This window comes from Sinocyclocheilus anshuiensis, unplaced genomic scaffold, assembly GCF_001515605.1.
Source record: "Sinocyclocheilus anshuiensis isolate Anshui unplaced genomic scaffold, SAMN03320099.WGS_v1.1 scaffold642, whole genome shotgun sequence".
Lineage (NCBI taxonomy): Eukaryota > Metazoa > Chordata > Actinopteri > Cypriniformes > Cyprinidae > Sinocyclocheilus > Sinocyclocheilus anshuiensis.
Genome location: NW_015546039.1, coordinates 121,102 through 138,883, shown reverse-complemented (window position 1 = coordinate 138,883; position 17,782 = coordinate 121,102). Strand labels below are relative to the sequence as shown.

General features: G+C 35.9%; 1 protein-coding gene across 1 annotated transcript in view; it reads left to right on the top strand.

The window, feature by feature from the left end:
- LOC107698884 (serine/threonine-protein kinase N2-like) overlaps positions 1 to 17,782 on the top strand; it is a 54,997-nt gene that overhangs the window by 16,067 nt on the left and 21,148 nt on the right. Inside the window, exon 2 of the mRNA XM_016500017.1 lies at positions 8,076 to 8,423. Coding sequence (XP_016355503.1) covers positions 8,076 to 8,423 — 348 coding nt within the window. The remainder of the gene's footprint in view (positions 1 to 8,075; positions 8,424 to 17,782) is intronic.

The following is a 17,782-nucleotide window of genomic DNA, read 5'->3' as shown; positions in this document are numbered from 1 at the left end:
TTTTTTTTTCACCATTGCATAAATTAAATAGCCAAAATGTGCTTTTTACTATTTTGTCTTGCTTTTCAAAGAAAGAATCAATTACAAAACAACAATGTAAAAATATTTACTTAACACTGAAAGATGTTTAACATTCTAGCAGACAAAGCACAATTTAATTTAAAATTAATAAGTTGGTAAAATAATATTTTTGGCCATTTTTGAGACCCACTTCTTGAATCAGGCACGTATTTTTTTACTGTACAAATAAATGCAGCTTTTCTGAGCGGAAGATAATTCTTTTAAAACGTTATAAAATATTACAGATACCAATTTGAACACTATGTGAGAATGTTATATGTACTATGTATTAACATTTATGAATGTTGATAGAGTTCTTGCTTTTTCTCAGTTTTTATTTTGGCGGAAACCCGCAGGAAGTCCTCAGTGCTTCTTTTTGTTGACAACAGCTGATTTATAAATGATGTTTGTCCAGTAGCGAACCATAACTCTTGAACCTAGGCCCTCTCCCCCTACCCTCGTCGGGGGAAAGAACAAACTACCAGCCTAGCTTACTGTGTCCTCTTCTAAAAGTCATCTGCACCGCGCCGTACCACGTCTTTAATATTCGCACACATTGTTTTCTGTGAGTGCACGCACACCGGCGGCGTCACCGCCGACTGTCCGCGGATCCCAGCTGCGACTCCGGGCACTGTTCATAATCCTACCACGCAACAGAGCGCCTCAGCGCCACTCACATCATTTTCCATTAAAATACATTATATTTGTCCCAAATTATTGTTAATGTACATAATGACTTCATTCTAGGTTGGAATAATTAAGAATCTACCATGTAAACAGAGATTTTTGATTACCTTAATCTGGCTAAAGTCATATTCGAAGTAAACAAATCGAATGAAGACAGCAAACTGATTGAGGGATTGTTGGTGTCTCTTGCTTTTTTCTAGCATGTGAATGGATTTAAATTAGTAATAATTTGATGTATGGTTCTGATTGGTTGAATTTGAGGAAGGCAGCTGGAATTGCAGTATGCTTGATGTCTTTGACCCTCGTTATTTTAAGACCACCATGATCTTAGTCTGAGTCGCCGTCATTCAGCAATAGATTAACAAATGGCTTATCCAATGTCAGGCTTACCTTGAATGGAACTCTTCCCTGCCAAAACTAGCTTAAACGCTGGACTGATTTCCACACTTTTACAGGCTCCCCTTGTTAGAAGAGCTTTGTGCTGCTTTATAGTTTTACATTTAGTTTGGGAATGTATATTTTTGGAGAGTTCTGGATCTCTAAGATAGCTTGAAGGTTTTGTGCTATTAAGAGAGAACAATGTTGGGGTCTGTATGCACAGCTGGAATCGTCCATTTCTTGGTAAGAACCAGTTCTATATTGTGTGGTACATAGTCTTTTTATTATACACACATTTTATTTACCCTTCTTTTTTCTCAAAAATGTATTCTGTTTTGATCCAAACAGTCACAATTCATAAGGAATCTCACTTTTTTAACAGCTACAGTATATGCTACAGTATATTTGGGTGCAAATAGTCAGTGATATTCTGTTTAATATTCTACATAGAAGTAGTGCTGGGCGGTATGACCAAAAATTTATATCACGGTATTTTTCAAAATGATACTGGTTTCACGGTACATGACAGGGTATTTTTTTTTTCATGCACGACCGGGTGTTAACCATATTTTCTACTGATTGAGACCGGAAATACTGCAATATATTGAATTAGAATGCCCTATTTTACTGTCATGACTGAATATTGTCAAAAAATACCACACTAAATAGTGACTAAACACGACCCCTTTTAATACATGTTAACCAGGAGTCATTCTCATTTATAATCGCGGCATCGTCTGATAAAATCAACATGCATCTACACTAAAGAGCGGCTATGCGGTTGTTTTGGCTATATTACTTTTTTCTCTCATGCAGCGCACTGCCTACGTCTGAGTAACAAACTAAAAAATTTTAAAAAGTGCATGTGATATTAACAGACGAACTACGCTCATATTTATAATTCCAAACAATCAGTAAGCGACAGGTGCTAGGAAACGCTGTTTTGTACTAATTTACTGACGAGTCGGCTGCGGTGTGGCCAACTGAATGCACTGCTTCTTTGCCGCTCACTGCACAGAACTTCAGTTTCGGAACTTTCACGCTTAGTAACACATACAGCTGTTCCCTCACCACAGTGCAACAGTGAAAACGGACCCCTTTCAAACAGTGTCGCGTTCCGAACGTTGTTTAAGCGACATACACCGGTATTGCGGTATTTAAAAAATTCATATCATAACAAAAATAAACACCGGTATTCGGTATGAACCGGTATACCGCCCAGCACTACATAGAAACCTAAAATAAAATAGTGTATGCATGCATAATAACCTAGAATCAGATGTGCAAATGTCAAAATGTTTCCATATACTGAATATCATAATGGCTGTCATGAGACGCTGTGCTTGTGAAATTGTGTAGTTTTAACATGTTATTATGCCTCGATCTCTATTAGAACTTACTTTTCAGTTGATTCTCATGAAAATATTTTATTGAATCGAAAAATCTACAACTGTGCAAGTTTTTTCCATTTTGCATAAACTCTTTATTAAACTTTATAGGCTTCCCACAGTAGAAAGGGGGCGCAGTTATTCTGATTAAAATACATGTTTTGTTACATTAAATATAACATTTTTTTTTTACATTTAAATGTAGGTTTAAAAATGTAACAAGTAGTTATATTTTTATGAGAGTAGTACTAACTCTAAAGGAATTGCTGTAATGGGATATAAATGTAATCTAATTGCTATATTAATAGTGAATGTGTGTGTTTTGTCTGTGCTTTTGTTTTCTTTACTATGGTACATTTTAAAATGTAATGTTTATATTTTAACCCAATTTTCACATAGCATATATAGCACACAGCATACAGCGGGTAAAATAAGTATTGAACACGTCACCATTTTTCTTAGTAAATATATTTCTAAAGGTGCTGTTGACATGAAATTTTCAACAGATGTTGGTAACAACCCAAGTAATCCATACATACAAAGAAAACAAAACAAATAGAAATTAAGTCATGTGTAATAAAATGGAATGGCACAGGGAAAAAGTATTGAACTACTGAAATTTATTTAATACTTCGTACAAAAGCCTATGTTGGTAATGACAACTTCAAGACGCCTCCTGTATGGAGAAACTAGTCGCATGCATTGCTCAGGTGTGATTTTGGCCCATTCTTCCACAGTCTTCAAATCTTGAAGGTTCTGTGCGCCTCTTCTATGAACTCTAATCTTTAGTTCTTATTTTCTATTGGATTCAAGTCAGGTGATTGGCTGGGCCATTCTAGCAGCTTTATTTTCTTTTTCTGAAACCAGTTGAGAGTTTCCTTGGCTGTGTTTGGGGTCATTGTCTTGCTGAAATGTCCACCCTTGTTTCATCTTCATCATCCTGGTACTGTAGGTGTTAGGACTGAACCAGCTAATATTAATTTCCACTGACTAGGGGCAGGATTGCTTTCTAATTACTGATAGATTTCAACTGGTGTCTTGGCTTTCCATGCCTTTTTGCACCTCCCTTTCTTCATGTGTTCAATGTGTCATTCCATCTTAATTCCAACTTAATTTCTGAAATTATTTGTTTTGTTTTCTTTGTATGTATGGATTACTTGGGTTGTTACCTACATCTGGTGAAAATTTCAAGTCAACAGCCCCTTTAGAAATATATTTACTGAGAAAAATGGTGATGTGTTCAATACTTATTTTACCCGCTGTATATAGCACACATAAATACATCACTATATTTGTATTCATAGCACATTTTTGGAGGACAATATTGGGCATTTTATAATAACTTTAAAAAATACAGAGGATAAAATTTGGCTTTTTTAAAATTGATGATTTAATGAATCAAAGATAGAATTGACATATTGATAAATTATCAAAATAAACATTAAAAGAATCGTGAAGCATTGGTTAATGTTTTTTTTATTTTCTTCCACCGCCACTAAAACTGATATGATTTCTTCTAGATATAGGCTATATCTTTACGATTTATGGACTGTTGCACTTTAAAGCTTGTGGTGACCTTCTAGATGTTGATTCTTCTCTTTTTTTCAGGAAGCCTCTAGTTTTAAATCACACCACTTGAGTTTTTTCGCTCTGTGTGGCCGCATCTAGTTGATTTGAAGTAGTTGGGCTCCTCAGTCAGTGATCTGTGTGTGCTGACCCCACCCTGCTGATAACACACGCTCTGAATGCCAAACCCCGTGTTTGCTGTATGTCTCTAAATCTTTCTCAGGAGGGGCCTTCTCATTCACCACACAGGCATGTTTGTGTGAACTTTGAGAACCATGCTGTAGTGAGAAGGCTGTGCACTGAACTGACCTAAGGTGGAAAATGATTCTCAGTTGAACTTTTGATGTATGCTTTAACATTACAAAACGAACACTTGCATCATACAAGAGGTTGTTGGATGGATGAGGACAAACTTGTCCTAAATGTCTTATAAATGGTGAATTGGTGCAGATGTCTTAAAGGGGTAGTTCACACAAAAATGAAAATTTTATCATCATTTATCACCCTCACGTTGATGAGTTTCTAGATATTTTGAATAATGTTGGTAACCAAACAGTTGCTGGTGGCCATTGGCTTTCGTAGTATGGAAAAGATAATATGGAAGTCAATGGGTACCAACAACTATTTGCTTACCATCATTCTTCAGAATATCTTCTTTCATGTTCAGCAGAAGAAAGAATTTCCGGTTACACTTCAAAGGTGTCCTTGTTACAGTGTAATTATATGTTCAAGTACGGAGTAATATTAATTAACTAAATTTACTTACTATATGCTTAGGGTTAGGGTTTGTCTTATTGTTACTTGCATGTAATTATCCATAATTTATTGTTATTATAATAGTAAGTACATGTTAGTGTTAGTTAACAAGGACACCGTAAAATAAAATGTTACCGAATTTCCTACCGGTTTGGAACAACATGATGGTGAGTAGGGATGCACCAATATGAAAATTTTGGCCGATACCGATAATTCTTTATATATGAAAGCCGATAACCGATATATTGGCTGATAAATCTAAATCCAAATTTTTATATAATTTTTGAGAGCCTGATTACAAAAAAGTCTCACCATTAAAAGCCATTAAACACTTCAACATAAAGCAGCCTTACAAATAAATAAAATAATGCAAACAAGTCACTAGACAGCATTACTTGCGTGTACATCATGTGCCATGGATAAATTAAACAGAATAGACTCTGCACCGACAATAATTAAATTATTTTAATTAAACCATATTGTTGATGAAAATAAGATAAAAATAAAAGCAGTGGTTATTAATAATATATCAATGATTTTGAAAAAGAAGTATCTTAAATTAATACCATTGTTTCAAATAGCAGCATTTTTGTTTAAGCTGTGTGCGCTGTTGCTGAAGAGCTGAATGAACACAGGTAAACTGAAGCGCTTTGTTAGTGGGTTAATTATGCTATATGAGAATCAGATATTTATACAACATAAACATAATATTATAACTTATATATGCATAAAAAGACGCAAATGCACGTGATCTTGAACTAATTTACGCACTAGTCAGATGTGTAACTCGATGTGCTCTTCTTCCCGTAACAACGCGCTGAAACACGGCAATAAACCCAAAGAATTCACAACTTTTAATACTGTAATATTCTCTTTATAATGTTATGCATATGGCATTCCCAGTTATAGTAATTAATGTTGTGCACTGCTGTTCATGCTGCGTGCGCTGAAGCTGAAGAGCTGAATGAACACCGGTAAACTGAAGCGCTTTGCTGGCAGCTTATTTAACTCAAGGAAACACATCATATATTAGATTAATCAGATATGACATTAATCAGATATTTATACAATATAAACATAATATTACAACTTGTATATGTACAAAAAGACGCAAATGCACAAGGGAACTCGAAGTAAGTTACGTGCTAACCAGAATGTGTAACTTCTGTTGTGGATGCGCTCTTCCCGCAACAACGCGCTGAAACACGACAAATTAAGCCAAAGAATTCACAACGTTTTATTATATTAGTGTTCTCGTTATAATGTTATATATGCGCTGCTGTTGGAGCTACATGCGCTGAGCTAAAGATGATCTCAGGTAAACTGCGCTCTATTAGCTTAACCAAACGCTTTCAATTTGTGATAAATCAGACCTATATGCATAAAATAAACACAATATTACAACGTACAATTGCACAAATGGCTGCAAATGCATAAGCGAACTTAACTGTGCTGGTCATGAAGGTGCAGCTCCATTGTGAATGCGCTCTTCCCGTTACAACGCGCTTAAACATGGGCGCACAAAGATTCCATAACATTATTTAACAGTAATGTTCTCGTTATATTATGACAGACTTGCCCTGCACATTTTGCACTTCACTGTATTTTCCTTTTCGAAGTGATTCCAATAATATTTCATTATTTAATAATGTATTATTTATCGGCTTTAATATATTGGCAAAATGTTCTTATCGGTTCGATAACGATAACATTAAAATTAACATTTATCGGCCGATACCGATATGTTGGCCGATATATCATGCATCCCTAATGGTGAGGAAGTAATGACACAATTTTCATTTTTGGGTGAACTGTTCCATTAATGTAATTCTCCAACACACAGCCTTTTTATGTGTTCATGAGATTTATTGTAGCAGCGTTGCTTGACATTGTTTGACCACTTGGGATTTTTTCTGTCAGTGACATGATGTTCATTTTTGATTTCTGATGCTTGGCATTATTTCATTTCAACAAGTCAAGTCGATTCACGTTTATTTATGTAATAGTGCTTTATACAATACATATTGTTTCAAAACAGCTTTACAGTAATAAACAGGACAATAACAGTATTAATATTGCAAAATTCATCTATTTTGAAACACTTAATTTTCAGCTGTAAAGCAGTTCTGCAGAAGACAATAGTGACGTTATTTAGCTCAATTCTGATTCAGTGTGGAGTCAGTTCAGTTCAATAATCGTGTTACTGTCAGTATGGCTAAGGTGATTAATTATGAAACAACTTCAAATGCTGGTCTACAGAAGACATTGCGTTCATTATCAAGCTCTCTTCAGTTCAAGCTTTTGAGTTCTCATCCAATTACTGTCAGTACAGTGAGATTGACAATATTTTCTGAATAAGTGTCTTTTAAGCCACAACTGACCAAGCCAAAGGCAGATAATTCCACATTTTAATACAAAAAATAACTTTGCCCAAATCAAAGTCATGTGGTGCATTCAGGGAAAAAGTTAATAAATAAATAAACACGAAATTAATTCGTACAGAGGACCCTAGCAAACCTTCATGATTGTTTGTCAGAATCAGTAAGTCTAATAAAATTTAAAAAAATATAGCTGTTTGCCGGGCCAACGGCATAGCCTTTTGGGCAAACATATGGCACAATTGCGCTTGCACCTGAAATTAAGTCCTGTCTCATGATCCTTTCATGATCCAATTCCCCTCACTTTTCTCCAATTGTTTCCTATATATTTATTATTATTCATTTTTTACATGCTTATGTTTATAGTTATTATAATAATGTTTGTTATTTTTATAGTTATTTTTGGAGTCTTTAAAAAATGGTATAAAAGTGCTTTCAAATAAAACCAATTCCTGGTTTACAGGGTATATTTCTAGACAATTCTAACTAGATTTTCCTTTTTCTTTTCTTCATTGTGTACACTCTGTTTGTCCCAGACCCTTGTGCTTGTCTGAAGGTGTTGCATTGTTCTTGCGAGATCGCTGGACCTCCTCAAGCTGATTAGCTGGTGCTTTATTCCATTGCATAACAGCCTGAACCGGATCATACACTCTACCTTGCATGTGAAAGTGAATTTCCTGCAGCAATCATTCTGCAGCATAGAAAGGATATTACTCTGACAATGCAGACCACTTATTCTGAGAACTTGCCATTGCGTTGCATCTTGAGAATGATGCTTCATTCCAGGATGCATTCCATGTCTCTTAATGCCTCGGATAATTGTAAACATTTCTGCTATCTCTTTCTCTCTCCTGCTCCTCAGAGTGATACTCGGGGTCAGATGGTTTCAGAACGTCTTGGTCTTGGCCAAAATCTGGACCTCTCAGACACCATGGTCCAACAAAAGCTGGATGAGATCAAGGACCAGATCAAACGAGAGATCCGCAAAGAGCTGAAGATCAAAGAAGGAGCTGAGAACCTGAGGAAGGTGACCACAGATAAGAAGAGTCTGGCTTATGTGGACAACATGCTTAAAAAGTCCAACAAGAAGGTAGAGGAACTGCACCAGGAACTTCAGGAACTGAACGCACACATAGTGGTGAAGGACCCAGAGGAGGTTGTAGGTATGGCTGATTTCACTCCTCCTGTCTCTTTAGCTTTTGTATTTATTGTAGCTTTTGTTTTTAATCACTGACAAAATTGTACTGAAAAAAACATTGTACTACCATTTTTTTTTTTTTTTTTTTTAAATAGATTAAAAATTATATCTTGATGTTTTTCAGCCAAATGTTTATTGCTTAAAAATTAACTTGTTTATTGATTTGTTTAGTCATTTAATGACAAACCCTAATTTCTAAGATTAAAAATGCTATAAAAATAAGTTTTTCACTAAATGAACATCAAAAGGAACAATATTTAATCATAATCTTATAGATGCACCAATATACTAATTCATAGTAATAAACAGCAATATTTACCAATGTTTATAACACTTGGGTAACATTGGGGAACAAGCGAAAACAAATGTTTGAATCAGTTTTAAATAAAGATAAGATAAAATAGATTAGATTACATGGAAATGAATCACTTACCAACTCTTGCGATTGTTTGCTGCTATGGCCAAATTAAAACAAAAAAGAAATTGAGAATATCTTATCTCAAGCCTTTCAAAGTACCATGGTAATAAACTGGTTTCATGGCAATACGATGTTTTGGACTGAGGTAATACCATAGCCTTCTCTGAAGTATGTTGAGGTACATTGTAAATAACATAAATATTGTTATCATCAGTATAATGGTATGCATTCAAGTTGTTATTACCATCTCATGCTGCTACTGTACCTTGGTACAACCACAGTACTTTTTTTCTGTTCTACTGTGGTTGTACAACCAAGGACTTTGTCCAAAACAACAGTTATCCATGGATATTACTGTACCCTGTAATATACTGTTGAAAAAATCACCACAACAAAGAACAATGATAATGATTTGCCAGGGGTTTAATGGATTATCCAAAATAGAAGGTTTTGCATTTGAGCTTTTGGTTATACAAGAGGCTTGCTGTTGAATTTTGATATTGTTGCTCATTTGAACCATGAGGTAGCTACAGAAGGAAGAACACTGATTATTTATGCAGCTGTCTTTATTTCCCTGTGAACTTTATTATCAATAATATTACAATAGTATAATGTGAATTAGAAACTGTCAAGTTAATCATAAATGAATGCAAAGAGGCAGTATGACAAGAATGAATGAAGTCTTTGCATCCTTGTGTGTGTAAATGTTGCATTATGCTCATAATGTTGTGGCTGGGTTGTGATTTATATTATAGTGTGACTCTTTGTGGACTTGGATAACATGATGAATGCAAACTCATGATTACAAGGCTGTAATTTCTTTGCTCTGCTAGTGCTTCAGGGCACCTCTGTTGTTTGAAATCATGTCTTTTAGTTTCTCTGAATGCATGTGCATTTGTTAGTGTCTCACCAGGCCAGCTGTATGCCTTTTCTTAGTTAAAGGGGTCCTATTATGCTCTTTTACAAAGTCTTGATTTTGTTTTGGGGGTGTACTAGAACAGGCTCTCATACTAGGTTTTTCGAAAAACACATTATTTTTCGCATATTTTACATTATTACAACACTTCTCTTCCCAGTCTGGCATGAACGGCTCGAATAGTTCCTGTATCAAATGAAGGCTCACCTTCTGAAATACGAAATGTGCTGTGATTGGTTAGCTGGGCCAGTGTGTGTTGTGATTGGCACCACTAGGCGCCTGGTCGGGAAATGTCATGCCCCTTATAGCCGCCTGCGAGCTTCAGTGTAAATATTCTGTCAAAATCAAATCAGTTTGAGCGTGATTTAAACCCAGATGATGGTAACCACTCTAAGTTCGTCTGCCTTGGGAAAGCAACGATGTATCGTCACAGAGATTTGACGATACGAGTATCGATACAGCTGGCCCTGTATCGATATTGTGGCACGTGTGCAGCAGTGGACCACGCTTAATTTGTTTAAAATTTTACAACGTTTAAAATTTAGTTGAAAAGTGCGAGGTTTCTAAAAAAAAGAATGAATAGAGCATATATAGACTACAACAAGGTTTAATCTGGCCACAGAGGAACACAACTGGGTTGTCTCTCTCCACTGTGGATAAGCGCGCTTGCTTTCTGAAAACAGCGCTTAGCTTGCAGTTTAGCGATCTCCACTTGAATATTCTATTCTGAGAAAAGTGTAATTCATCAACTGTTCATTTACGACATAGAGAGAGAGAGAGGCTATGTATGTATGAAATAATTTTTTTTGCCGCGTCAAATGCTGGCACAGACGTGCATGTTCGGCTAGAGTCGCTTTGAGTCGCTTGAGTCGCTTCTTCGGAAGCGGAGCTGCACGGAAAGTTACAAAAAATGTCGCGGACGCGTCGAGTATAAATCGGCCTTAAATCAGCCTTGAGCGTGTGTGCGTTAGATACAGTGAAGACAGCGCGTTAGTTTAGAACTCTTCTAAATTTTTTTTTTAATTGTTGAGAGTGTGTTAATTTGTGCAATGATAACCTACCATCAATGTAAATGATGTTTTAAATATATTAAATTTTGGTTTGACTGTATCTATTTGATAAATTAAGTTAACCAACTAACATTATACATACTCTTTTGGTTTTTGTACCCAATATTTAAAAAATGTACAAATGCAATAAAAATATTGGTATCAGTACTCTGTATCGGCAAGTACCAAAAATAAAAGTATCTGTATCAGGCGAGTACTGGAAAAAGTGGTATCGGTGCATCCCTAAAAGCTAGCGTGTCTCCGACACAGTGATAACACTCGTTGCCTTTTCTATTCCAGGTCTCGTCCCAATATGCGTTGTAACTTTGCAGATCTTTTTTTATGCTCAAACAGCAACATTACAGACTAACTAAAGTTGAAAAAGTGAAAAAGCATAATAGGACCCCTTTAAGACCCGTTCACACCCAGAACGATAACAAAAATAACTATATTAGCATCCACACCAACAGATGATGACATTGTTTATTCATAATTGCAGCACACACTTTAAAGTAGGAAGGGTTTTGATTGGCTGTCAATGTTTTTATCATTCATCACCTAAAAAAAATGCAGTGTGAAAGTGATTGCAATGTTATTGTTAATACACATAGGATAGGTTACACTTGGTGTGACTGGATCAAGCCCAAACGTTTCTTGACTCTTTTTAGGTTTTTTAATTTAAGGTATGTTTACTGTATGGTGCATTCAGACGCATGTTTTATTGGTCAGGCAGAAGCAACCTGCTCATCTTCAAGAGAGGGAGGGTGATAGAGGGATTAGAGAAGAATTAGGACAGGAAGTATGTCTTTCCTGGCACTTAGTATTGGGGAAACCCATGGCAAATGTGAGACTTTTCCTGGTTAGTTCCACAAATGCTTCATTGAATCACTGTACTGTGTGTTTAGAAAAGCCACAGTGTTATGTTATTTATGTATGCATTTATTTATTGCTGCAATCCATTTTCAGCTTTTCAGATAGGAACTAGTTCAATTGCAGTAGGTTGCATGTTGATTGAATGCAAATAATGTCTCTTGGACAGTTGGTTTTCTCTTTCCTTGATTCAGTTATTCACTCACCAAACTTCAGGAAGTTTTAAGTGTTTACAAATAGGAGTAACTCTTCTAGATAAGGTTATAGGAATACTCTAAATATCAGTATAATTAGCTGAGGAATTCCCATTTAAATTAGTTTGTTTTGAATTTGTAATACTGAACTCAGAAGTCCCATTACTTCAGTTCAAAGTGAATACATGCTTCATGCCTGTTTACTTTTGTTTATGCATTCTTCTGAATTAAACCCATGACCTTCATATTGTTAGTGATGTTCTCTACCAGAAATTCTTTATTTGTGAATATACAGTAGTTCAGTATTCATTAAATTATTGGCCAAATGTCTATCATGGCAAGATACTATTATAAATACAGTATTAAAGGGGTCATATGATGTTGCTAAAAAGAACATTATTTTGTGTATTTGGTGTAATGCAATGTTTATGCGGTTTAAGTTTCAAAAAACACATTATTTTCCAAATACTGTACATTATTGTTTCTCCTCTATGCCCCGCCTTTCTGAAACGTGCCGATTTTTACAAAGCTCATCGTTCTGAAAACAACTTAACCACTGATTTCTAGTTGTGTCCTCTTTTGGAAGGCCAAACAAAGTAGTTTTCACAATGAAACACACAGCGTCTCCGCGGCGGCAAACAGCTTGTAACACTCCAAAGAGAAAGGAAAACTTGAAATTGCATCATATGACCCCTTTAATATCAGATACAGATTGAATGTTGTTGCAAGCATGTAAATAGCAAAAATGCATGCACAATCTTTTTTGTTTTCTTTTCAAATCTGAAATGTAGTCTTCTAACCTGTCAAAATAAGGAGCATTTAAAATTATTAAATGGTTGCCTGTTTTTTTTTCTTTCTTTTTCTAGGCTTGATTTTGTTTATGGGGTGCAGTCTAACATGTTAATGCTTCGTTTAAAAAAAAAACAAAAAAAAAACATTATTTTTCACATAATTTACCTTTATTCTACACCGCTCTGTCCCTTCTCCTATGAACGCTCGGATGATTTCCTGTTTTTATGAAACCCCTCCCTCAGAAATACACGATGGGCTTAGATTGGTTAGCTGGCTCAGTGTGTTGTGATTGGCTAAACCGCCTCTAGTGTGCGTCTAAAAGTCGCGCCCCTCACCTCAGCGGCATGTGCTCCGGTTGTATTGTAAACAATGGCGTCTTCAATATTGCTTATCAATTTAAGCCCGATTGAGACCCAGAGAATATTAGTGAAGAGGATCATGCAGAACCTGTGCAAGCATGGCTCTTAATGGTATGTTTATTGTTTGTTGTTGTCTCATACTATTAGATAAGCTGTTATTTGTAAATGGTACTGCTTATGTTAGCTTTTAATATACGGTTTTATCCTGATTAAAGCTTTAATACAGTGCGGCAACTACATGTGTGTCCATGTTTAACGCTTCTCATAGCTATGTGAAAAATATCTGTCTGTCTGTCTGTACACATAAAGTGAATAATTGGAACACTATTGGAGCTGGTGATCTGAAAGAGAGAGAGAGATGCAGAGCGTGTGCAGTGCAGGGGGATTGCGAGGGATAATGACAGCATGTAGTCTCCTGGGCATGCGGTCACCCAGCTTCATGCAAACCTGAACTTCTCTGACTCAGTCGGAATAATTTTTGGTCCCAAATTTGTATCAGTTTTATTGGTAGTCCACTTGTATGAAGAAATCTTGGGTATAATTTGTCACAGTTTACTTAATTTTGCTATCCTCACTTACGTAAATGAACTATAGTGTCCTGCACCCACTAGTAAAAAAATATCAAAAATTATATCTGGTCTGAATAATTTTTGGTTTGACCGTATATCCTTTGGTTATTTTCACACTTAAGTATGCCCATTAAAATGTATTTTACAAGTTTTTGTTACTTTCACTGTTAATTTTTTGCTCTATGGTACATCATCTTTAATTTAATAGCATTAGAGCTGCTCCATTGCAGCGGCTTAGTTCTGTAATCACACACTTTGCTGTAATAATGCAGGGAGCCACTCGTTATAAATCTCCTAACTGTGATATTTTCAGAAATAGAAGTCGCGTTTTTTAGACTAATGATAAGATTCACGTTAATCAGATCTTGTTTTAAATGTGCTGAAATACATCCTGGAAAAGATCGATTCTCGGCTTTTGAGAATCGATATCGAATCGATGTCATTTAAAAAAAACGATTAATCGAAAAATCGAAAAAAAAAATTTTTTGCCCAGCCCTAATTATATTCATTGCATACATATACTTCGTAGACATCCTTAATCTCTAATAACTCCATTCTGCTGTCTGTTGTTCTGTTGTCGGTGTTTCATTGTCTGAATATGGCACTTAACACATGCTGTGTGGTATCGGCGTTTGGTATCGGGGCATTTTAACGAGTACGAGTACAGGAGCTCAGTATCGGGCCGATACCGATGTGCATCCCTAGCTCAAACAGCAACATTACACACTAACTAACATAAAAAAAAAAGTGAAATCGCAATCAACCACCCCTTTAAATCAGTATACAAAAACAGTAAAGGAAGGCTCTATAAACCTGTCCGTGACACTTTTTTTTGCAATGCAATTGGCTGGTTTTGTGTGCTAATAATTTAACAGGACATGAATGAGAATTTTTATTAAATTATTGTGCAGAATACATGAAACAAAATATGTGAAATATGTATAAATGGTACCAGTGAACATCTCCAGTATTTCAATAAGACAGTAGCAAACAGAATAAACATTTATACAAGAATATTCTGAATTCTCATATCCTCTCTATGTATGTGTTACTAAGAAATCTGAAATAATCACTTTGCACTCAATTACAAAAAAAGGAATACATGGGAATTCCCAACATATGAATCATGCAGGGAGGCGTCTTCTCCTTAGAGGAATTAATCGCATTCCTGTTTGGTCTATATAACAAGGTCAAGTGAAATATTTTAAAACCTGTCTGTCAGATACTTAGGTTTGTGCATTTAAGTCTGGTTTTAATTACAGGCCTTTTTAATAGTCAATCTACAGCAGTATTATCTAGCTTGTCTTTATGCAATGATGACTGGCAGTAATTTGAAACGTTTTATTTATATAATTGCAGGGAAATACAAATTTGCATATTGTGTGTGTGGTTAGTTGACACAACCTGTCATTGGACCTTTTTTTTAATCATCAAGATCAAGACAAGGAACACTGAATTTTGTTTAAGTGTATTTTAGTTATTGTAAGTGGTCGTCAAGTTTTTCACAATTTTCATGTTTTTAATGAATTTGAAATTGTCCTGTGTGGTGTGACAAATCCACCATTAAACAGTAGTACAAAATGTCCATATAGTCCATTGATATCAGTTAATAATATTAAAAGCAGTACAAAAAGTCCACATAGTCCATTGATATCAGGTAATATAAGCTGAATGTCTAATAATTAGCAATATGATATTTAAAACAGTAGATTTAGCATTGCATGTCACAATTCAGCTACCAGTTTTCTGGTGTTACTGGCTATTATTGTTTTATTAATATTAGTGTTTTGCCTTGGTCCTCTATATGTCATGACAGAGCTGTCAGAAACAGGGCTTCCACCTTACCTTTGCAGGTGTATAATTTGTGGTTAGTGTTCTTGTCAGGACATGAGTAGATGATCTCATCATTCTGAACCTCAGCTAATCATAAAACAACCCTGAAGTGGTGTGTGTGTGTGTGTGTGTGTGTGACCCGGTTATGCATGAAAAAAAAATACCATCTTGTACCGTGAAACCGGTATAATTTTGAAAAATACCGTGATATTAATTTTTGGTCATACCGCCCAGCACTAGACTAATGCATTTGCTTGTGGTACAAACAGTTATTTACATGGATTCTCTCGCTTTATTTTATTTTTTTTTTTGTGTTACAAAGTAATATTGCAAAAATAATAAGGGCCATTTCCAAAAACATTCCCACTTTTTGCCATTAAGTAGTACTGCCCTGCCCCAACTCATACCACTGGTTGAACCAATGTTGCAGTGTTGGGCTGTTTAGAATGTTTTGATGGAGCCACTGTTTACCTTTTTCAGTTAAATCAACCTTAAAATTAAAATTTGTAACCTCTACATATTAAGCTGGAATAGGAAAAGTATTTCAAAAATACACTTCATTTCATATTACACTACATACTGTACTTTTCTTTTACTCCCAGAGAGGATAAGCCGTTTGATCTCTTAAAGATCTTGGGAGACGAGATTCATCCCAAGAAATGAAAACAGATGTTAGAAAACATGTCCCCTAAAATTGAGTGAAATCTCCTCTCCTTCTTCCAAAAGAGGTAAAGGAAGCCAGACTAGACTCATTTATACACATATGCCAGTGTCATGGTTGTAACCCCCTAGGGTGCAGCTGACATTAAGGAGAACTGGAATAGAACAGTTCAGTTATGTTTCTCCACCCTCCCCCTCAGGAAATCAGGCTTTGGTGCTGTGCATGTAGTGTGTCTGAAAACATACATGTAGTATCAGCAGAATCGCTCTCATGGTTTGGCTTGGCTTTGGTCTAGAGTGTCCGACCCTCCTTCCCTCCGTTTTATCAAGAACGACACTGTTAATTAAAGAGGCTCTGTGGCTAAAATTAGCATCTAGGACTCACAAAGGAGTTCTGTTAAATCAGCACAGTCTTCGGGAGGGGAATATATATGGAGTGATAAACACAGGGAGACAGAACTGAAGGGAGTCTGACTTATTTCCAGATGTATGAATGGTTTAGTACCCTTTAAAAAACTGTTACAAAAACATACTCGGCACTACGGCACATGACTCGCACTGATAAAGTGATACTCCTACATTTCTGCTGGCCCAGGACTGCTCTGTTTAAGAACTTTAAAGCTGCGATTTTGCGCCACTTGTGGCACCAAAGGGAATTGCTAACTCTTTGTCTTTAGATGCTGGGCCAAACAGGTATTCCCTTACCAAACTTGCACCATTGGTTGGACTGGGGAAAAAAAGAAAAAAAAAAAAAACATCATCTGGTATGTGATGTTTTTTTAAAGTGGTGAGTCCTGCATGCAGGTTCCCAGCTGCTTTAGACATCTGGAGGAAAGGCCTCTAAGGTAACGTCAGCCTCTAATGGCTGCTTACAGGAAGTTTAGTCCATAGAGATTCCTGACTCAGTCACTAGATTTGAATGTTTGTTGTGACGAGCAAACATCCCTTTACACTTCAAACGAGTTTTGCATGGTTTTGTTTTTAATTTGTGGGTTTCACTTTTAATAACTTTTAAATAATAAGATATATTAAAGGGGTCCTATTATGCTTTTTCACTTTTTCAACTTTAGTTTTGTTGCTGTTTGAGCATAAAAAATGTTTTTTTTAACTGCGAAGTTACAAAGCTCAAAGTCCACTTCAAAAGGAGATATTTTATTTAACAGAAATCACTTTTCAAAAACTACAACGAACGACTCGTTTGGACTACAATGCATATTTTCCGGGATTTGTGATATCACAAATACCGACGAATGGGACGAGACCTGGTTGAGCTGCACTAGAGAAGGCAACGACTGTTATCACTGTGTCGGAGACACGCTAGCTTATGCAGATGAACTTAGAGTGGTTACAATCATCCGGGTTTAAATCGCGCTCAAATTGATTTGATTTTGACGCAATATTTACACTGAAGCTCGCAGGCGGCTATGGTAAGGGGCATACATTTCCCCGACCAGGCGCCGAGTGCTGCCAATCACAACACTCATGTAAAATATGTGAAAAATAATGTGTTTTTCGAACAACCTAGTATGAGAGCCTGTTCTACTACACCCCCAAAACAAAATCAAGACTTTGTAAAAGAGCATAATAGGACCCCTTTAAGAATATGCATTAAGACTAAAGTATGAGTAGTAAAGTATTAAAGGATTAGTTCACCCAAAAATAAAAATTCTGTCATTAATTACTCACCCTCATGTGGTACCAAACCCGTAAG